This window comes from Hippopotamus amphibius, chromosome 2 (genome assembly GCF_030028045.1).
Source record: "Hippopotamus amphibius kiboko isolate mHipAmp2 chromosome 2, mHipAmp2.hap2, whole genome shotgun sequence".
Taxonomy (NCBI): domain Eukaryota; kingdom Metazoa; phylum Chordata; class Mammalia; order Artiodactyla; family Hippopotamidae; genus Hippopotamus; species Hippopotamus amphibius.
The window spans coordinates 32752037-32775224 of record NC_080187.1 but is presented as its reverse complement, the minus strand read 5'-3'; the positions used below and the strand labels follow the sequence as shown (position 1 = coordinate 32775224).

Below are 23188 nucleotides of genomic sequence, written 5' to 3'. Positions count from 1 at the left end.
TTGTTTTTTGTTTTTGTTTTTAATTTTATTTATTTATTGGCTGCGTTGGGTCTTTGTTGCTGCATGCGGGCTTTCTCCAGTTGCGGGCTGCTCTTCATTGAGATGCGTGGGTTTCTCATCGCAGTGGCTTCCCTTGTGGAGCACAGGCTGCAGTAGTTATGGCACACGGGCTCCGGAGCACAGGCTTCAGTAGTTACAGTACACGGGCTGTAGAGCACAGGCTCAGTAGTTGTGGTGAACGGCCTTAGTTGCTCCTCAGCATGTGGGCTCTTCCCGGACCAGGGATAGAACCCGTGTCCCCTGCATTGGCAGGCGGACTCTTAACCACTGCACCACCAGGGAAGTCCCTCTTCCTTGGGTTTTTTTTTTTTTGGCTTACGGGCTTAGTTGCTCCGTGGCATGTGGGATCTTCCTGGAGCAGAGATTGAACTCATGTCCTCTACGTTGGCAGGCGGATTCCCAACCACTGCGCCACCTAGGAAGCCCTTCCTTGGGTTTTAAGATGAACATTAGACAGTAACTGGAACCTGGACCTTGTTCCCAGTGGGAATGTAGGCAGATAGGAAAAGAGCAAAAACTCCACGCTTAGGATTGAGCCTCAGGACCTAATGCAAGTGGTTAAGGGGGGAAGGGAAGAATGAGCAAAAATTGGGAGATGAGGGAGACCTAGAACATAAAGCTTCCAGAGCTAAGGTGAGAGGAATTTGAAAGATGGTTGCCTGTGCCTTGAATAGTATGTGGAACATTGAGAGCGACAAAACAGTTGCATTCATTTCCTGTAGTTTTTGTTTCTACTCATCTTTTTTTTTTTTTAAATTTTACACATATGCTTGAACTTTAGAGCAATCCAATTTGGTGCACCTGAGATCCATTTAAGGAAAAGAAAAAAAAATTTTTGTAACCTATAGTTACGTAGACGTATGCTTAGTTACGTAGACGTATGCTTAGTTACTTTAGTGCAGTGCTTAGTTCAGAGTGGTTACTCATATAAGTACTGTGACTATCAACTCCTTGGGTATTTAGGTACTTGACTGCTAGCTCCTCAGAGGGTCAGTTGGGAGTAGGAGACCTGAGATACACTGCAGAGCATTGAGGACATATGGAGCAGAGAGAGGCAATGATGGTCAACCAGGATAGATGTCACTAGATAGCGAAGTAGAACCTCCTTGACTCAGTCCACTGAGTGAGTCCTGATGTGAAATCTAGAAGTAGGAAACAACCAGGGATGAGGGATTGCTGGAGAAATGCTCGCTGAGATCTGTTTGCTAAGACCTCATCTCCATCTGCTGCTACAGGAGATCTTGTGCTCTTCCCAGAGCCTTTCAGCAATTGAGCCACAGGGTCAGAAGTTTACTTAGACTTCTCTGCTCCCAGACTTAGGAGTTCACCTCTACACTGGGATGAATTTTTAAACAACCATTTGTTTATTGTTTGTGTAAGTACATTTGTTGTTATAGCTCCCGATTGGGAAGATATGAAAATTGTCTTTGTTGTGGTTTTCACGCAATTTCATGTGATTGGCAGCTTTACTTAGCTCTAACCTGGAAGCAGTTTATGAGGTTTCCTAGAGAGATTATTTTGATAGTTCCAGAATAAGACAGTTTTGGAACAGGCACAGAATGACCACAGAATACTAGTATTATTGATAGGCTTTGCTTCCTGTGGTAGTAAAATTAAATTAATCATTAAAAAATTTTAAGTCTAGAGAGATTTTGAATCTTTCTTTGCATGTAAGTGCTCCATATATACTTATTGTATGAAATTCAAGCTTACTTTGTAGTGCTTTTGTAGTTGAAACTGTTTATTTGTTCTAGAGTGAATAAGGATCATCCAGAACTTACTTTGGGTACCAAAAGAATCAAGGCTCTTTTTAGGTTTTCTTATTTGTTATCCTTAAAAGTAACTTAATCGCTAGAAAAATAATCCAGAATATTAAGACAGTAGTAAGAAGACTGTCTTAAGCTCTTGGCGGGCAAAATAGAAAGACTCTATAGATTTATCTTTGGGAATTATGTGAAATCCTGAAATTTTGAGTTTTATTTTTCTTTGCTTTATATGCTTTTAGGCATATTATTATGCAGCACTCTCTTTGGAGAATCTTGAACATTCTGTGTCCCATAGAACTTGCTTTTTGTAGTTGTGTCATTATTATACTTGTGAATGAGGTGTAAGGATTTTTTTTTATTTATATATGTACATTTGGATAAAAAAAGACAAACATAAATGAAATAATTTTTCCTCTTTTACAGAATTAAATGTGAGGGAATCTGATATAAGAGTTTGTGATGAATCATCATGTAAATATGGAGGTGTCTGTAAAGAAGATGGAGATGGTTTGAAATGTGCATGTCAATTTCAGGTAAGGAAATCAAACCTCTTTTCTTTACATTTGTCATATTTTGTAATTCCACATTTTTCAGATTTAAAAGCTTGTTATTAAAACACCTTTAACCCTACAAGAAATTAGGCTTCATAGCCCACTGATTCTTTTTTGTCAGATGAAGCACTATTTGTACCTTCCATGCTGCTTTTCTTGAATTATGAGGGCAGACTGGCTCTAATAGAATGTGAAAATGCCTTGAAAAAAATATTAAAGTTCTATTCAAATGTAAGGTATAATTGTCAGTGAAAAGAAATAAGGTTCAGATTGCAGTAGAGTCACTTATTTAAAATGTTGGCCTTTTTCCCCATTTCCTTCTCTTTCTAGTCTCTTTCTCTTCCTTTCTTATTTGCTGCTGTCTCATCTTTTTAGGCCAAGGAACATGACTGATTTGGTGTCTCAGGGTTGATTGGGGTTAAAGATGGACTAGAAAGGGGAACCTCAAACAAAGAGAGTGAATATTTTTGATGTTTTGGTTGTGATTTTGTTGTCTAAAAAAACAAAAAGAATGGAAGTGAAATGTGTTACATTCTTCTTCTTCTTCTTTTTTTTTTTGGCTGCACCACGCAGCTTATGGGATCTTAGTTCCCTGACCAGGAATTGAACCTGCGCCCTCAACAGTGAAAGTGCGGAGTCCTAACCACTGGACTGCCAGGGAATTCTGTCAGTTCTTTTTTATTTTCTGTGATTAAGTTATAATCTGGCTTCAGAATATTGTTTACAAGATGGTCCCTTATTCAGAATTTGAGATGAGACAAAGAAAGAACTAGAATTTTTTTAACTCATAATCTTATTTTAATTGTACCCACCATTTTGGATTTTAAAGGGAGGAAGGGGAATACAGATCAGGAATAAAAGCATAGGATAGTCAGTATTTCTAGTAACCCTATAACTTCAGGCATGTTTCTGTATGATCCATCTAAAAAGAGAAGGCATATTTCCCCACCCTTTCTTATGCTATTGTAATGAAAATCAAAATCAGAAACAGAGCTTGAATATGAAGCCTCTTTGAAAACTATTAACTGTCATCTTTATTTTCGTTAAAAGAAGTAGAGAGTTTATGTAAAGGAGGAAGCGTTGGGGAGTGTGCTGTTGACCAGCCAAAAAGTTTGTTCTTGGTGAAAAGGGACTTTACAATCCACTATTTATTCACAATAGCCACCTTTGAAGTGGCTTAGTTAACCTTGTGCTCACCCCTCCATGGTTCCTCATGTAACAGTAGTCAGGCCGGTTTAACTACTATATATTTATATAAAATAGATAATCAGCACAGACTTAACTGTACAGTCCAGGGAACTCTACTCAATATTCTGTAATAACCTACCTGGGAAAAGAATCTGAAAAAGAATGGATATATGTATATGTATAACGGAGTCGCTTTGCTGTATACCTGAAACTAACACAACATTGTAAACCAAGTATACTCTAATATAAAATAAAAATTAGATTAAAAAAATAGGTGGTGGTGTGTCTGACTGCCCTTCTGCTCCCTAAACCTTCTTAAAAAGGATAGTAACTAAAGTGGGCTTCTTTCTTTAAAAGGTGTTGGTGTACATGGTGTATACCAAGCTCTCATGAACTTTTACTTCTTCCTGTTCTTCATGTTAGATAATTTTTGTTGACCTATCTCAAAATTCACTAATCCTTTCTTCTGCCATCTTCATTCTGCCCATGTAGTGAGTTTTTAATTTCAGATATTTTATTTTTAGAATTTATAGGTTCTATTTATCTGAGATTTCCTGTTTTTTCATTCATTACAAGCATATTGTCCTTGAGCATAGATGTTGCTGCTTTAAAAGTCTTTGCCAGTTTCAACATCTGGGACATCTTAGGGATCATCTCTGTTGATTGCCTTTTCATTTGAGAATGGATTGTGTTTTCTTGGTTTTTATTTTGTTTGCTTTTTTTTTTTTTTTTTTTTTTTTGCTGTGTTGGGTCTTTGTGCTGCATGTGGGCTTTCTCTAGTTGTGGCAAGCAGGGGCTACTCTTCATTGCGGTGCATGGGCTTCTCATTGTGGTGGCTTCTCTTTTGCGGAGCGTGGGCTCTAGAGCTCTGGCTCAGTAGCTGTGGTGCACAGGCTTAGTCACTCCTTGGCACATGGGATCTTCCCAGACCAGGGATCAAACCTGTGTCCCCTGCACTGGCAGGCAGATGCTTTACCACTGTGCCACCCGGGAAGTTCCTTCATATTTGTTTTGAATGTATCCTACACATTGTGAATGATATGTTTTTGAGTGTTTGAATTATGTTCCTCTGAGTATTGTCATGTTTGAAAGTTAAATTGGCTGAACTTAAACTGCAGACTCTGTTTCCTGTTGTGGGTAGCAACACAAATATCATTTCTTTTAGCCTTAGCTGGGCTACTTGGAGTGTGCCCCAAGAGTGCTTGGTTCAGAAGTCAGCTGCAGAATCTGGGACTCCTTGTTCCCTCCCTCCTTTCTGGGATTTTCCTCTCTCACTTTTCAGTGGCTCTGATTCTTCATGCCACAAAGATTGCAGGTTTTTTGTTGGCATTTTAGCCATTCTGTTTGGGAAAAACTGGGGCTATTCCCTTCTTCCAACTGTCTTATATTTCCTTAGGTTAAATTCCTTGACGTGGAATTGTTGGGCCAATGAATGCTCATGTACAGGTTAACATTCTCACCAAGGGTGATGTATTAGGCTGCTTGTTTCCTTTCAACCTCCTGGTAGTGGATTTTGTCAAGCCTTTAAAATTATATACATCTGGAAGGCAAAAAAACCTTTTATTTGCATTTATTTGATTACTAGAGAAATTGGAAATGTGCCATAAACTTATTGACCATTTTTTGTGAGTTAATATTTCATATTCTTTGTCCATTTTTAGGAGTATTTTCTTTTTCTCTTGTATTGATTTGTGAAGACATATATGTGTACACTATATATAATATACTATTTGTGTTCTTATAATATTGCTTACTGTGCTGAGCATTTTATATCCATTAACTATTCTAAATATATACATATACATATATAAAAGTTTACGTAACTCATAAACTCTCATGAGAACCTATGATATAGGTGCCATTTTGATACATTTTTTCAGAGTGATATATGCCCATAGTAAACAACTTGAACATTATATATTTAATGTAATGAAAAAATGTCTTTCTTCCACTCCAGACTACCAGTTGCTCTTCTCAGAGGCAACATCTGTTAATTCTTATATTTCCTTCTAGAAGTATTGTGTGTTATACAGACACATAGGTGTTTTAATTTCTCTTTTAAGTACTAAATCACTTAATAGTATTTACCTTAGAGATGGTTACTTTTTAGTTTACATAGATTACAAAAAGAGAGTTTTGTGTTTTAAAGGTTATCCTGTGTCATTTTAATTTTCATTTTGTTTATTTTATTTTATTTTTTCAGCTCTTTATTGGAGTATAATTGCTTATATTTTTGATATAAAGAAGTTTTACGTTTTCATTTCATGTTTATCTTTGTCTTTATGATTCTGGTTTTAATTCTTTGAAAGTATTTCCCTGCAACTCTAAGATTATAAAGCTGTTTTGACCTTTTTAACATATTTGAACAGCTAGAGAATCTTCTCATGATCTGTCTGTAATCCCTTGTATCTTACCTTATGGCAAAGTAAGAAAGGAAAATAAAAGTTAGGAGTTTAGATAAGTAGACATTTATCCAGTGCTTACTTTGTGCTAGGTGCTAGGCTAGATGCTGGGGATATAAAGATGTTTAAAGACAAGTTGCTTGCCTTGTAGGAGCAAACTGCCTAAGGGCTTACAGTATGATTTGATCCTGCTGCTGAGCAAACCTTCCTTTGACTCCTCTGCCTTCTTATAAGCTTAAAAATCTGTTCAAGTTAGACTTAGGTTCTTGCCAGTTTAAGAACAATGACCTTGTATGCCCATTAAACACTTTTATGCTGGATGCTTTAGCAGTATCTTTCAATTCATTTAAAAACCTTGCTTATGATTCTTCATGCTTTCAGTGTTAATATAAGCTTTCTGAGACATAATTTAAACACATTTTAACAGATGATAACAGGATTTTAAATTCTAAAGTTTTGTTTAGCCTGTTAATATGAGCTATTATATCTTGCCACATATATAAACAAAGCTACTTTTATTAATTTTAAACACAGAAAAATGATCAGTGTTGCATCTTTTCATTAGAACTTGGGTAGTGTACAACGAGGAGTGCCTGTTGCTTTTTCCCTGTTTTCTTTCTTCCTCTTTGTTCTTCTGACTGGGGTTCTCGGGCCTTTGTCTTTTTTCCTGAATTTCTTAGTGTCTGCTCTTGCTAGGTACTGTGTCCTCTTATTAGACCTTTGTATTAGTCAGAGTTATCCAGAGAAACAGAACCAACAGGATATATAGATATGGAGAGAGGAGAGAAAGAAATTATAAGGAATTGACTCACTCAATTATGGATGTTGAGACATCCTACAATCTGCAGTCTGCAAGCTGGAGGCTCAGGGAGGCTGGTGGTGTGGCTCCAATCTGAGTCTGAAGGCCTGAGAATCGGGATCTGATGTGTAAGTCCCCGTCTGAGTCTAAAGTCCTGAGAACAGAACACCAGGGTCCCAGCTCACCAGTCAGGCCGAGAGCTGATTTTCCCTACATTCACCTCTTTGTTCTATTCTGGCCCTCAGTGGATTGGATGATGCCATCCATGTTGGAGAGGGCATTTATTCAAGCCACTGATTTAAATGCTGGTGTCATCCAGAAACACTCTCACAGATACATTCAGAAAAAATATTTAATTTAGGCACCCTGGGGCCCAGTCAGGTTGACACATACAATTAACCATCACAACCTTGTTAATATTATTTATTCACCACAGCTCCTGACACACGGTAGGTATACAATAAATGCTTGCATGGATGTGGCTGCAGAGTTGTACACTGCTCCACCTTTGTAAACTACTTCAAATCACTCTTCCAGCTAAAGAGGAGGTATAGGGGAGAGTTCTTCCCCCCAGCAAGAGCGGCAGTGTAGAGGAGGCAGACCTTATTTAGACTCAGTGCCTAAGTCAGAAGCTGCGTGTTGTTAAAATTGACCAAATCCCTTAATTTTTCTATAGCATAATGAGAGGCTCCTAAAAGAGACCCCTGGAAACAGACTGGAACTACACAGGTCTGCTTTTCCCATCTCATGCTCACTCCTCTGTATGTGCTTGTTAGGTTGCATTTCAGGGACATTGCCTGCACTGTTGTAAGCCCCCAGCTCACTACCATCAAATGACATTTAGTGAGATCCTGCTGAATAACTGGAGTGTGTAGTGGTTCGAGTACATCACTTGTCAGGAATCGCGGGCTTTCCATTTAACTGTGACCCTGGGTAACGACGTAAGACTCAGAAGGGAAAATAGCAATAGCAGAACCAGTTAATGTTTGTTGAGAATGTACTTTGGCCAGATATAAATACTAAAGATGGATTTCTCTTATTTAATCCTCATAACAATTTTATTAGATAGATACTGTTATACTTACCATTTTACAGATAAGGAAAATGGCACTGGTGCTAGCCCATAGTCACATGGATGGGCGACCCAGGATTTGAGCTCAGTGTTTGACTTCAGAGCCCCAGCTCTAAGTACTAAGTCATGTGCTTTGCAGGATTGTTGTATTTAAGTTAGTTTAGGACATTTAAAGTTGTAGCCAGTGTTTATTAGATGGAAACTCTTTAATAAATGTTAGCTATTACCGTATAGATACTCATTATTATCAGACTTAATAACCCTTTTTTATAATCAATAATTTGTATTCCATTTCTTTTCTATTCTTAAATGAAATTCGTAGATAATGTAACCTACATAAACATATAATTAAAGAAATCAATGTAATGTACACTTGCAATGTAAAGGAGAAATAAAAGTAATTTGTAGTAAAATAAGTATTTCAAAATGTAAATGCTTGGGCATGATTACAGTAGAAGACAATAGAGTAGTCAGGTGCTTATATCTACTTATAATGAATATTTGGATTTTTAAAAAGATCATCAGCAGCAATTTCATGCCAGTAGTATTTGAAAACAAAACAGTAGAGGTATGGTGGATGCTAGAATAAAAACTATTAGGAGAAGCTAGGTCAATCTTATTTGTGTATGGTCTTACCATAGTTCCTACATGAACGGCTAGAGATAAGTCCAGAAATTGTATGGTGTGTATGTTGTGTGGAACTGTCCTTTCCTTTGCAGTACATTGAACACCCTTGGAATCCATCTGCTAAATGACAGTAATGTCCTTTTGTCATTGTGACAATCAAAAATGTCTCCATAGGGGCACCTACCCCTAGGGGGCGATATTAGCACCTTTGAGAGCACTACCTTGGAAAGTTATTAAGCATTTGTTGAGTGAAGAGTTGGCTTGACACAGGGAGATTAACTTGATGCTTAGTGATGACCTAGAGGGGTGGGATAGGGAGGAGGGGAGGGAGGCTCAAGAGGGAGGGGATATGGGGATATATGTGTAAATACAGCCGATTCACTTTGTTGTACAGTGGAAACTGCACAACATTGTAAAACAATTATACTCCAATAAAAAAAAGAGTCGGCTTGAGAAGTCCATAGAGTTAGTATTTGACATCTTGGAGCTTATGGTCTTTTTTGCTAATTATACATTGTATAATTACAGAGTAACATTGATTCCTGCAGACATTATACAAGTTATTGTGTACATTTTAAGGGAAGAGAATAAAAGAATGTGATCCTTGAAGAAATGGAGGGATATAGGAAGGCATCCTAGAGTAAAATTTTAATTTTAACTAAAGTTGATATAGGAGTCTGCTGATATTATATAGTAGATCAACTTGGTTATAAAATATTTTATTAGAATTGTTTTTACCAGTGCTTGACCTGGTGTAGCATGCCATATTTATGATTCATAAAGTAAGCTGACCACTTTTTAAAAAGTAAATAAATGATAAAAGTATGCCTTGTTCATTGCAGAAAAATTGAGAAATACAGAAAACCATAAACATGGAAATAAAAAACCATGGTGACAAGTAATGTGAAAAATTTATTGGTATTTTCTTCCAGGATTTAAAATACTCTATGAATATTTATTTTTTCTAAATAATTGATGTATATGTGTATATATATATATATGTAATTTATTTTCTTGCTGTATTTTTATTTTATATTATCATATTATTTAAGAAATTTGCATTCAGTTTTGTGGACTAGATAATACATTTTAAAATGGCACGAAATTCTCAGAAGTTATATATATGGTATTATCATCTGCTTTTCACCTAACATTATCTTTTTCTGTCCACAGTATTCTTATAAAGGGTAATGCTCAATGACTCCTTGAACAGATACAGCATAGTGTAAATAAACATTGCCTTGTTGGATATTTAGGTTGTTTCTGCTTTTTTGGTATGAATACATTTCTATTTGAAATGACTGTAATAAATTGTCATCTACAATCGTTTCCTTCAGATAAATCCCTAAATGTGTAATTCTAGAGCAAAAGCCATATTTCTTTTTTTTAGAACTCTTGAAATGTATTGTTAAATTATGTTCTCAGAAGATTGAGCAAATTTACATTAGCACAACAGGTATATTGGTAGGCCCACCAAATTGAATTTTTTGTTTGTCTAATAGCCAGTTTTATAAACTAAAAATAGCATCTCATTTTCATGTACAACTCTGATTGTTAGTGAAGGTCAGCATTTTTTAAAAAATAAATTTATTTATTTTATTTATTTTATTGGCTGTGTTCTGTCTTTTTTGCTGTGCACGGGCTTTCTTTTAGTTGCAGTGAGTGGGGGCTACTCTTCGTTGTGGTACGCAGGCTCCCCATTGCCGTGGCTTCTCTTTTTGCAGAGCACGGGCTCTAGGCGCGTGGGCTTCAGTAGTTGCAGCACATGGGCTCAATAGTTGTGGCTCATGGGCTCTAAAGCGCAGGCTCAATAGTTGTGACGCACGGGCTTAGTTGCTCTGCGGCATGTGGGATCTTCCTGGAGCAGGGCTCAAACCTGTGTCCCCTGCATTGGCAGGTGGATTCTTAACTACTGTGCCACCTAGGAAGCCCCAGCATTTTTTTTTTTAATTTTTTTTTTTTCAGCATTTTTAATATATTAATTGACCATTAGTTATTTTTCTGTACATTTGTCTTTGTCCATTTTGTATTAATTTGTACTCTCTTTTACTAATGATAAAGTCATGTTATACTATTTTTCCCAGATTTTAAAACTTTAGTTCTTTATATTTTTGAAGTATAGAAGTGTTAAAGGTTTTTAAACATACCAATTCAGTGTCATTTCTCAAACATGAATCATCTTTTTTCTTTTCATCTGCTGCTAATCCTTCAGGACCCAGTTCACATTTCACTTTCTCTGAGGGTGCTTTTCTTGAATACTTCAATTTACAGTAATAGGTATTAGATATTACACTTAACATTTGTACTTTTGATTTAGTACATGATCATATATATATATATATTTCCTGCTAATATGGCTTGCTAACAAGAGTTTAAGGTCTCTGAGAACAGAGCTCATGTTTTTTCTGTGGCATTTATCTTAGGACTTTGTGTGCTAGAGGTATTGAATAAGTGAATTTTGATAATAAAAAAGTGACATTAGTGCCCATGAGAAGCATTGGTGAGAATTTTTCCTCTTATATTATCTCCCTGGATCACAAGCAAATGACGGTAGATAGGATAGGGATTTTCATTCTCATTTTTTATGGATAGTTGATAGTTATTTTCATTACGAATGTAAAAAAAGCTATGAGAAAGTAGCATAATTCTTCTTTTTAAAAATCAAATAAAAGAACAAATTCTTCTGTAGTAGAAGTATGTCATAATACTGTGGTATTGCATTCATGAATATGAAATGAACTATTAATATTCATGCCTAGTTCTGAGAATTTGTTTTTGTTTCTTTTGCAGTGCCATACAAATTACATTCCTGTCTGTGGATCAAATGGGGACACGTACCAAAATGAATGCTTTCTCAGAAGGGCTGCTTGTAAGCACCAGAAAGAGATAACAGTAGTAGCAAGAGGACCATGCTACTCTGGTGTGTGAGATATTCTTCTGAAGAAATGTTAGAAATGTTTCCCCCATACTTTCTAAAAGGAAGTTTTCAGTCAGAGGCTTATTCCCAAAACGGGTGTATGGATTGACGATGATTTGCCCCCATTTCAGGTTGCTTTTTAGCCCCAGGTTGTCTTGTACGGACTATGCTACTTCTCAGGATGTTTTTAATGCTTAATGCCCTTTTTTCGGTCGGGACATTGCATATCGTTTGCTTTACAGTTTGAATATTAGACAGGTTAAGATTTGGGGTGGGAAATGCTGTGGGATCCATTTTGTTGATTTTTATCATAGGGGTGGGGAAGGAGTAGGGAATATCTGTGGAAAGTCATTAGTCCAGGCTCTTCTCTTTTTATATCTTCTCATTTCTGTCTGCCAGCCCTCATCACCCACCTCCTCCTCTTTTCCTTCCTGAGTTGGTAATGGTTAATTTTGGAAGGCATTAATATTAGTATCTTACTTGCATTTGTAGTTGCGCGCAGGGATGCAAAGTGAGGTATTGTAATAGAATTACTGTATGAAGGTTAGCAGTGAAGGTGGAGACTATTCTTATATGATTTCTCCGTTTCCTTTCTTTCCCTGTATATTGCAGTGCCTGTGTTCAGAGTTTTTATTGGGGCTTCATTACATAAGCATGATTGATTGATTGTCCATGGGGTTGATCTCAGACTCCAGGTACACTAATACCACGTGACTCGAAGCCCCCAGTCTGAACTGTGTGGTTGGTGTTTCTGGTGTGGCCAGCCCCCACCCTAAGAGTATTGAGTGTGGCCGGTCCCACCCTAAGATCTGATGTGGTCAACACTCTTCCTAAACATCGATTGCCTTTCTGCAAGCTGTGGGCGAAGGCCAGAACTCTCTTTGGGCAAGGCCAACTTTTTTTCTATACAGTAAATAATTAGGTGTTCTTAGGCCAACAGACTATCATTTGGTATGGTTCTTGTATACTTCTCTAAGTACATTATATATATATTTTTTTTTTATTTTATTTTTTAAGTACATTATATTTTGCAGACTTGATTTAGAAACTAAGAAGAAATATGGAGTTCTTTACAATCCCAAATTAATTATGCATCATTTATAAGGAGTTTAAGACATCAATTGCTTTGATAAGCAATGAATGTTAAGCATTGGGAGGCAGACTGTTTGGCTGGAGAGAGCACTGTGCTAGGGTTAAAAGACCTGATTTTAAAGTAACTCCAGCTCTTGTTTACTGTATGACCTTGCAGGAGTCACTTAGCTGCTCTGAGCACCAGTTACTACCTAAATTATTTATGGATATCATCTCCCAGGGGTTAAGTGAGAATTGAATGAGCTAAGCTATAAGATCTTGTTATCTTCGCGGTGGGGCCGTTTTGTTCATGTCATTTGGTCTGATGTTGGTCCTGTTCCCTGTGCTAGGAATAACATTCTCCTTTGCTTATTTGAGAACTCTTTTTTTATGCTTTAAGACTGAGCTTAAGCCTTTTCTACTCTGAAATCTTTCTTCTCTGGCATAACCTGGTAGAGTTTGTTCACTCTTTGTGCATATCTCTGTGTAAATATCATACTGTATGTCATTTATCTGACACATCTGCCCTCAGCTGGATCCCGATTCTCAACAGGAAAGTACTGTGTCCTACCTAGGGTGGTATATCATAATCCCAGGGTTGGGGCAGGGGAAGGCATGTGTCCAGTGAAAATGTGATCAACAAGAAGAACTCAACCTCATTATCAGAGTAGTCATAGTATATTTAATTTATTTCAGAATTTTAAATGACCCTTAAGGAAGGTGTGAGATATTATATTCATTAAATTGGACATTGATTGGAAAAAAGGTTGGGAGTGAGTATCTCATGCACTGGAAGTGTCTTATTTATCAGTTTATATCTACCTTTTATTGTGTTGTCTAACACGTAATATCCACCCAGGCAATGTATATGGAATAGAAAGGGAAAAGAGAGTTTTCCTAAGAAAAGTTTGGTAATAAAAATAATTTTAAGTTGAGTTCCCTTTTTCCTTGTCTTTTTTTCTGCTCTTTCACTCTTTCTTTTCCTCTTTACTTTCTCAGAGAAGATATAATTTTTTTATGGTTGCTCAAAGTGAATACAGTGTAAGACCTTGTATAAAATCTCACGAAGAGTTGCAATGGATGGAAGAGTTGCAATGGATGCTACATAAAACAAGCATTGTTTCCAGTTCCTCCTGTTTCTACCATGCTTGGGACTTTGATTATAGTCTGCAGGAGATTGAAGGGTGGCCGGGGTGGCCGGGGGTGGGGGGTGGGTGGCGGGAAGGGAGTGAAGTTGTTGAGGGGTTGAAGGTTCTCCCACTCTGGAGAACTATTTGAAGAACTGGAATGGATTCTCTAGGAACTCTTCCTTCATAGAAAGTGCTGGGTAAAGTGTCAAGTTCATCACTTGCCACCTCTCTTCCACACTGATGATACTATGCCATTGCCCTCTTTTCAACATGCTCTGTGCCGTATGTTAGTTCTTTTAGGATTATAAAATGCGTATTTTAAGTTAATTACATTTTACGCTGGCTTCTTGTTGGTAACTTTGAGGGAGGCTCTTTAATTTGGCTAATAACAAGTTTCTCAGCTACACCTTGGTGAGATTCCTTCTGGTGAGGTTTCCTAGAGGAAGTTAATTTCATCAGTTAAATGAAAACCTCAACCTTGAGGTTCTTTCCTTCTAAGTCTTAGGGCTTTTCATACTTTTTGGCTTTTGGCCTTTATCCACAGATTTAATTAAGATTTTTGGAGCAAGATGCAAAGCTCTTTTCCTCCCTTTCTAATAAAAGCAGTTTATTCATTATTCCTTTCTAGCTTTAACACAATTAAAAATTTCTTCTACCTTTTAAGTGAGTTAATTAAAATTATTTCTATTTAGCCATTTACTTTATAATATTTATTGGTTTTTACTCTGTACAAGGCACCTGGGTATTTCCTGAATGGGCTACAAAGATGTATAAGGTATAGATTATGTGTCCAAGGAATTTATATTTGGAGAAAGGTAAAACATAAGTATATAAGAATAAACTGTTAGATATAAAAAAAAAATTAGGAAAGGGGCTACGTGAGAATGGATATCACAGTTGGATTTTTGATAAGAAATTTCACTGTTTGGTAAGATGAGATTTCCCGGAAAAGTGTTCATATTCATTCTTTATTTTTCTTCTCAGATAATGGCTCTGGATCTGGAGAGGGAGGTAAGTTTCAAGCACCCCTTAAAAGGCATTTTTTTCTTTCATTTTTAAAAAATAGCTTTATTGAGATAAAATTCACATACCATGCAGTTTGCCCATTGAAGGTATATAATTCAGTGGCTTTTAGTATATTCACAGAATTGTACATTCATCACCACAGCCAACTTTAGAACATTTTCATCACCACAGAAGGAAACCCTGTACCCCTCAGCCGTCACCCCCAGCCCCCCTCTGTCCCCCTTAGCCCTTATCATGCTTTTTTCCCTGCATTTGTTTTTCATTATAGGTTTGTTGTCAGACAAAGGGGAAATGTTGTTCCTTTTAAATTGAAGTTACACCAAAGTGCCCTCTCCTTAGGGTCATCCCCAGATGACTTTAGCTTGGACCCAGGGTATTTGTAACACTCTCCCATCCCTTGCTTACAAATTTTTGCTCATAAGGAATATTCAAGGTACAATATTTAAACCCTGTTTGAAAACTAACGTTTGGTAATTCAGTTTGCTCTGAATTATTAGAATTGGGAATGACTAATCTATTTAATGGTCTAATGAGGCTGTAATTCCTAATGCGTATCCACTGTATGCACAATAATGTTTGAGGTACTTTAGGGTTGCACTAAAACAAAAAACATACTATGGTAAAATTCACACTTAAGCAAATGAAAACTAAGTTGTGATCCTTTCAGCACTATCTGAAACCTTACTCCACCCTTCTACCCTTCATAGAATCCTAACAGTTTAGAATTGGAAGGGACTTTGAAGGTCACCTAGAGAGTGTAACAGCTGTTCTGAGGAAGACGTTTAGGGATGACAGTTTGACCTTAAAAAAAAAAAAGATTTAAACTGCCCAACAATAGAATTTAATTTAAATGGATGTGTTCAAGCAGAAACTTCATGATCCTGTGTGAAGCCTGAGATCATATATTCTAGATCTTAGAGCTGGAAAGGACTTTAAAGGATCATGTGGTCTAGCCCCTGTGGTCAGATATTCAGTTAGCAAACTGTCATTGTTACTATATTAAAGAAGTGGAAGTTGATCTCCAGATTTGCCTATATGGTATAAATGCTGAATGTCTTCCCCTGAGGATGTTGGTGGTTGGCAATTTTTTTTTAGGGAGTATGAGTTAGAAAGGCTAAATGGTTTGCTCAGATTAATATATAAACTTTAGTGAGCTCATGGTGGCTGCTATGATTTTTAGATCCCATGATGTTTCTGAGGTCTTAGAAATACTTAGAATTATGCTCCCTGGAATTGTTTGGGAGTATTCATGAGAATTTGGGGATGATTTCTATTCAAAGTGTAGGCATACACCCAAAATGGCAAGTTTGGAAACAGTACCAAACAGGCACTTAGGTTTGTGTGCTTTCCTTATAACACCATCTCTGCTGATTGACACCCCCTCAATATGGTGTTCTTTCCCAGACCAGACTGGGAAATCCCTTGAGTAAACCCTAATGCCTAAATTGGTCCCGGAACTGATCTCCCTGCCCAGTTTGAGATTATCAGGATGGGCTCTGTTATAGTTGAGACCCACACATGTAGGGCTCCATAAATGTGGATATGAGCTGATCTAGAGCCTGGTGGTATGCACTCTTTGTTTGTGCTGGATCATAGGAGACCCATACACTTCTGCATTCTGGGTATTATTGGCTGTGCTAGGTGATAAAGTAGAAAAGGGCAAGTCCTTTGTAAATAAACTCCTTTCCTTTTTAAAATTTGGAGATAATTTTTAAGGCAGGTGTGAAACTGATGTGAGGAAAAGGTAGTGGTTAGACTCTGCTGTATTGAGTCACTTATTTGCTAACCAGGATTGCACAGGCTATTTAAGTAGGGTAATCACTGGGCTAAATTTATCGCTTTTTTTTTTCCTCTCTCATTTAATGTTATGGTAATTCTTTTAAAGAATGAACAAAACCTAGCATATTATTCCATTGTACATAGGTGAAGGGATTATTTTTCTAGCCCCAATACTTGCTTTTTTCACAAAATATATTGTAGTCTGTATTGACAACATTTTTGGACTCAAGCATTGATAGATTTTTGGAACTGATTGTTTTTAAGAGCTCTGGTACATTTTCCCCAGAAATAGGATAACAGCTGCTGAAAACATGAAGCATATCTGGAAAGGATCCCAACTTTTGGTTGAAAGTTTAATTTTTCTTTTTAAACAGAAGAGGAAGGGTCAGGGGCAGAAGTTCACAGAAAACACTCCAAGTGTGGACCTTGCAAATACAAAGCTGAGTGTGATGAAGATGCAGAAAATGTTGGGTGAGTTGATTGAGGGAAAGGGATAAACTCGCTTGGAGGTTAATCGTCAGCAATATTATATTATAGAAAAGTATTGTTTAACCTGCTTCTGTGTATTTTGTGTGTGCCTTCTGTATTTTTTTGTTTGATGCTAGTCTGTTGGCTTTTAAGTTGATATAATACTATAGCTATTTAAGTCAGTTTAGGTGTTTTAGGATGGAAATCCATTTATAATTGTTTTCTTTTTACCACTGCCTTTTTTTTCACTGATAGTTTTATATATGTTATACCAAGTGCTAATTTTATGCATCAGAATTACTCTTATTTGGAATTGTCTTACTTTTATATTTTCAACTAGTATCAATGATAGTTTTCCTTAACTTGCATTTGTAAACACAAACTTTTCATGTATTTCAGTGTATTAAGAAAAGTCCAAAACTTTCAAAATTTGATAAAGTAGGTAAATACTATATAATTCTAGAAATCTCAGCTACACAGACTGACATTTTGTTTTCCTTTCTCACTCATGTTCAGCCTTCGCTAGGGTGGGTTTTGTGGCTGGACAGCATTGTCTGTCCAGTGTCCTGTGCACTCCCCGTGAGAAGGGTGTTGTTTGGTGGGGTGGTAGCAATGTGGACCTCATCAACACAGACATGTTTGTTTCTTCCTTTCACCAGATTCCAGTTTGTTTATTCCCAGTATCAGCCTTCTTTCATTTCCCTGTGGTGCTTGCTTTTTGCATAGTTGATTTTAAAAGCTTTAATGCTGTCTTTAGGACCTTATATAGCACAAATGGGTCTTCTTTACTTCCTCAATTTCCCCTTAGTGCATATTTGAAAACACTTATTTTATAGAGATTTGCACTTTCTTTCTTACTCATGTGTATTTTCACTGTGAATTCCCAGACTCATGTTTTATTCAGCCCTTAAATGCATATTTGAGGCTTTTACTGATCAATGGTAGTATGGTTTAATTAGCATTTACGCCCAAAGTGAGTTTTACAAATGAGGATCACCATGTTTTCAGTATTTTGGTACAGAATCAGCTATTTGTCTGGCACTTGGTAAAATTAAATGTCATAATTTACTTGATATATATTTCAAAGGAGGTGAGAATTGACAAAAGACAAGTTCAATAAAAAGTGATTTCAGCAAAACCTGAGTTTGCTCTGTTTCTGCACATTGGTCATTTGGATTGACATGTCCATCTGTTTCAATCAGAGTGGATTGATTTTGAGGAACATGTTTTCCAAAGTAGATTTTGGTCTGTAGAACATGAGAGAAGTGATAGCATTGTGGACTTGCAGAGAGAACAGGTAATAAATATTATGTTTTCTTCTTCTCTCTTTGTACTAATGATATGACATGATGAAACACCAGTGTGTGTGTGTGTGTGTGTGTGTGTGTGTGTGTGTGTGTGTGTGTATTTTTGTAGCTGTTGGGTTGGCTAAAAAGTTCTTTTGGGTTTTTCCATACCATCTTAAAAAAAAACCCCAAATGAAATTTTTGGCCAACCCAGTATTTGGTTCTTTTCAGTGTTTTTCCTCAGGACTGTTCTATAATAGTATTCAGAGTCTGAATGGCTTTCAGTGATTGATTGGCTTGGTCTGTTGATCTTTTAATATTCCTTTGACAGTACCTCTCTTCAGTCCTGTTTTAAACATTTCTCTGCTACCATTTTTCATCCCTTTATTGAAAGAGAAGAGATCTTTTGCTTGGAAGTAGAACAGATTCCATTCATGTAGTCTCAGAGCTGGCCCCAAGTATGACATCTATAAAATACGCATCATGCTATGTACACCTCCTCTTTTTTTTTTTTTTTTAATCCTTATTGGAGTATAATTGCTTTACAGTATTGTGTCAGTTTCTGCTGTAAAACAAAGTGAATTATATACAATAGCCGGGACATGGAAGCAACCTAAATGTCCATTGACAGATGAATGGATAAAGAAGATGTGGCACGTATATACAATGGAATATTACTCAGCCATAAAAAGGAATGAAATTGAGCTATTTGTAGTGAGGTGGATGGACCTAGAGTCTGTCATACAGAGTGAAGTAAGCCAGGAAGAAAAAAACAAATACTACATACCTCCTCTTGATACAAAGTGTAGCCTGTGCCCTATCAGAGCAATTCTTTTGTATATACTAAATTCATTTTGTGTGTGTCTATTTGAGAACTTATAAATGCTGTTCTTGCAGGTACAGGCTGTAAGCATACGAAAGTGGGCATATACCAGGGAAGGGCTTACCAATAGTAAGGAGCACACAGGCTGAGGAGCCTCCTGAGGAGCATGTGGATAGATTGGGACAGGCATCCAAGACCAGGCCAGGAAACTGATGCAATGATAGGAGAACATTAAGGAAGCAATTTGTATCTTTACCTAGAAAATAAGTATGTATATACATAGTAATGATAGATATTAAGTAAAACGAAATTCTGTAAAATAATTCTTAACCTTTACTAAAAATAATGTACTCTAATATTTTCTATACTGATTATGACCTACAGTTTTAAAAATATTGCTCTATAATGTAACTACAATAGATATTTTATTTTATGTTGCATTTTTAGGTATGGGTATTCATTTTTCATTTAAAAAATATTTTATCTTTTCTCATTTTGAAATGTCTTTCCTGTCAAAAGAAATGCTATATATAACCTATGTGGTTTCCAAAGGGCAGCTAATCTTTTTTTTTTCCTTTTGTAGTTGGTTAATTTATTATTATTATTTTTTAATTTCTTTTTTTTATTGAAGTATGGTTGATTTACAATCTTATGTTAGTTTCAGGTGTACAGCAAAGTGATTCAGGTATACTTATATCTATCTATTCTTTTTCAGATGCTAAAATCTCTTGCTTTAAAACTCCTTTTTTTTCTTGCTAATAGGAAAAAACCTGGTTAATTTTCTGCTATTAAGAGAAGTGCTAGTTTTTTATTTAGCCATTTAAATGGAAATTTATTTTAATATATTGTCTTCTTAGAGTTTACAAAACATATTCTAACATATTCTTAGAGTCATGTGTTGTGTGTTACAGTTTTCAAAGATTGTTACATAAATTATTTTTTCAGCTCTTTATGGAAGTCTGGTAGGGCAAGAAAATATAATCCTGATTTTACAGGTGGAACTGAGCTCAGAAGAGGCTGAATGTCTTGTGATTAAGCAGCAGAACCAGAGCATAGGTCTCATGAACAAGGGATTTATCCATTGTGTTGTGCACACGTGTGTAATACCATGATGTTCTCAGAGGCCACTGATGTTCTTAGTGGTAGTTGTTTCACCTCTACTTAAAGGCGCCATTCTGCTTTGTGTTTTGGGTTCTAGGTCTGTTTTATAAAAATGATTTTTCTTCTTCCATGTCAAGCTCTTTGCTGTTGCTTCTGGGTACTGTCAATATGCCTTGCACGTGATTCTGACTGTAGATGACGCCAGCTTATTCATTGCTTCTCTGCTTCCCTGAAATAGGAAATAATATGCTTGTAGGAACTATAATGTAGGAATAAGTTCTAAATGTAAAATCAGAGTAAATAGGTTCTTAGCGAAGTATATGAACTTCATATATTGCATGAATTTTGTCTCTCTTGTCTGCTCAGTGGCTATTTTATTTATAATTTTTTTTTGCTTGTGAGAGGCTTTTTTCCTCTTTCTTCCTGAAGCACACTGTGTTTCTCTAATGGCATCATGGGCTTTGCATGAGTTTGTGATAGCTGTTTTCATTGATGCTCACCTTTTGAATTTATACCTAGAGCTAGGTAGTTGAGATTCTAAGAAATTTGACTCCTCTGTGGTTGAGGGTTCAGTATTCCATCAAAACCATTGTGAAATACAGTGGTTAGACTTTCTATTTAGTCTTAAAACTTGGAAACAGTACCTGCTTTACAGAAAATTTTATTTCTTGAACTATATGTTCTTAGCAACCACACCCCCCTGTATCTAAATGGTCTTTCTAATCTGTCCAAGGCTGAGGTTATTGCTGCAAGATAGCCCTCAGCTGTTTGTCTGGACAGTGGGGCCATATAGTCATAGTAGTCCTTTAGCCAAGTAGACCTTTTATATACCTGACCTAAATCCCTGCCATCAACGATCTGAGCAGCCTGTAGAATCATCTGGCGTAATATCAATACAGGCAAGTTATAAAAATCCTCCAGTTATTCCTTTGAACTTTGTTTGCCATGTACTTCATGGAACTTGTCCCTGCTTTTCTGCCTTTTTGATGTCAATTACTTTGGAGATGATTTCCCTTCTCCCCTGAGTGATATAAGCTCTCAGAGTTGCTCAAAGAAAGAATCATGTAGGTGTACAGTATGACAGACGATGTGGAGAAGCAGTTAATTCACCTGTTGGACATCTTTGTCGTTTATGGTACCATTTTCTGTTTGGATACAGTTGTTGGCCACTATCACAGTCTGATGAATCTCTCCCTCAGAAAGTGGAATGAAATCTTTTTTGTTGTTGTTGCTTAAACAGAGAGTAATGCTATACATCTGTGTTTTCGATTATGTCCTGCTTTCTGGAAGTTGCATATACTTTTTGAAAAAGAACAACCAAAGAAATACTTTGCTACCATTATTTACTCTTCATTTCTGATTTCTTCCTAATCAGAGATGACAATAATTTTCATCATTTAGCATTGCCTGACTCTGGATATTTAGAATACTAGACATTTAAAACTATTTAGGTTTAATAAATTTCTACAAAGGCCCCTTAGATTATAATGGAAAAATAATTTGTATGTTGTCCATTTTGCTCTGATAACAGGAAATAAACACTATTAAACATTATTTTATACCAAGTATAACCCAGATGTTAATAATGATAGGATCCTTTGTCCAGAAATGTCTTCCTGTATTTCTGTACAGCTGCCAGTAATGGTTTCTTTTGAGAGGTTAGATTTTAAAATGCAGAACACAGTATCCCCATGGCCTCCTGCAGTTTTCTGAATGCTCTGTTGCTCTTTGATAATTTGCCTCTGTTATTCTCATTGCCTGAAGTCCCACCCCTGTATATCTACTTGTTTAATTCCTACTCTTCCTTCCAGCTTGGATGAAGCATGACTTCACCACCTCTTCCTAGCAGCCTCCCTTGCTGTTTTTGTAGTCCCTGTGAGTTAGGTGACTAACTCTGTGTTCCTCCTTGGTCTTGAGAAGAACCACCTCCACCACAGCACTTAGACTGTTGGGATCACTAACACGTTGTGAGCTCCCTGAGTTCGGGGACTTTGTCTTGTTGGTTTTTATGTTGGAGGAACTTGCCACAAGGTTGGATATCTTAGGCTCCCTCTGTAGGTCTTGTTGAATGCGTGACAGTTCACACAGGGCTCTCCTGTTAAATTAGAGCCTCACAGAGGGTCATTGTGAGGATTTAACATGTGTGAGAAAGAAAGTATTGTGAGGAACTTGTAGCAGGTGAATTTGTTGCAGGCTTCATTAGGTGTTTGTGAAATATGAATAACTTTACATGAATTAGTTTAAGCCAGTGTTCTCCTAACTGCCAGATAAAACTTAACTGTATGAGGAAGGAATGACATTTTCTATGTACAGTAGGGAGAAAGGAAGAGACAGGATAGATAGTTTTCAATAATAATACCTTTCAGATGTACATAGTGTTTGATGATTTCAAATGGTATTTTACAAAAGCTTATTTGATTCTGTCACCAGTGTTTGAGGTATTATCCCTATTATTAAAGACTCAGAGTTGTGATTTGCCAAACTCCTAGAGCTAAATCAGAGAAGTCATTGAATTTATTCATCTTATGTGTGTATGTATGTATGTATGCATTTGTTACTTTGAAAATCACAGTGTTAGAAATTCAAAAGCTTTAAAAGGCTTTACAGTAGAAGGTCTGTTTCCCACCCCTGTTCCTCAGCTACCCAATTGTCTTCACTAGAGGCAGTCACTGTGATCTGTTTCTTAATCTCCCAGAGGTATTTTTTGCATGTACAAGTAAGTATGTACACGTATTCTCTTCCTTTCCTTTTTTTAAACTAATGGCAGCACACTATACATACTGCTCTACACTTTATTTAAATCCTTTTTGATAAAATGTACATTTTGCACACAGATGTGTTTCAAACATACACATGCAATTTAGAGAATACTACACCTGTGTACCTAACACCTAGGGAACAAAATAGAATATTGCCAAATTCACAGTACCAAGTGTTGACCTAGCTGGCACTGCTAGATGAAGGGTTACAGAAGAAGACACACTGAACAGTCTCTGTGTCAGAGTCTGGCTTTTGGCTTCCTGGTTTACAGGATTCCTTTCTGGGGAAGTCAGTGGCCAAGACCCCAAGTGAATCATGGGGAATGTCACAGGGCTCATAGTTGAGACATCTGGCAGGATTCT

At 36.7% G+C, this 23188-nt stretch overlaps 1 protein-coding gene across 2 annotated transcripts in view; it reads left to right on the top strand.

Annotated features, from left to right (window-relative positions):
- Positions 1-23188, top strand: part of LOC130846811 (myb/SANT-like DNA-binding domain-containing protein 3) — a 128870-nt gene that overhangs the window by 60935 nt on the left and 44747 nt on the right. For both annotated transcript variants that reach the window (XM_057725270.1, XM_057725272.1), the window contains 4 exons: positions 2250-2359; positions 11256-11385; positions 14568-14594; positions 16763-16859. In XM_057725270.1, the coding sequence (XP_057581253.1) occupies positions 2250-2359; positions 11256-11385; positions 14568-14594; positions 16763-16859 (364 nt within the window). The remainder of the gene's footprint in view (positions 1-2249; positions 2360-11255; positions 11386-14567; positions 14595-16762; positions 16860-23188) is intronic.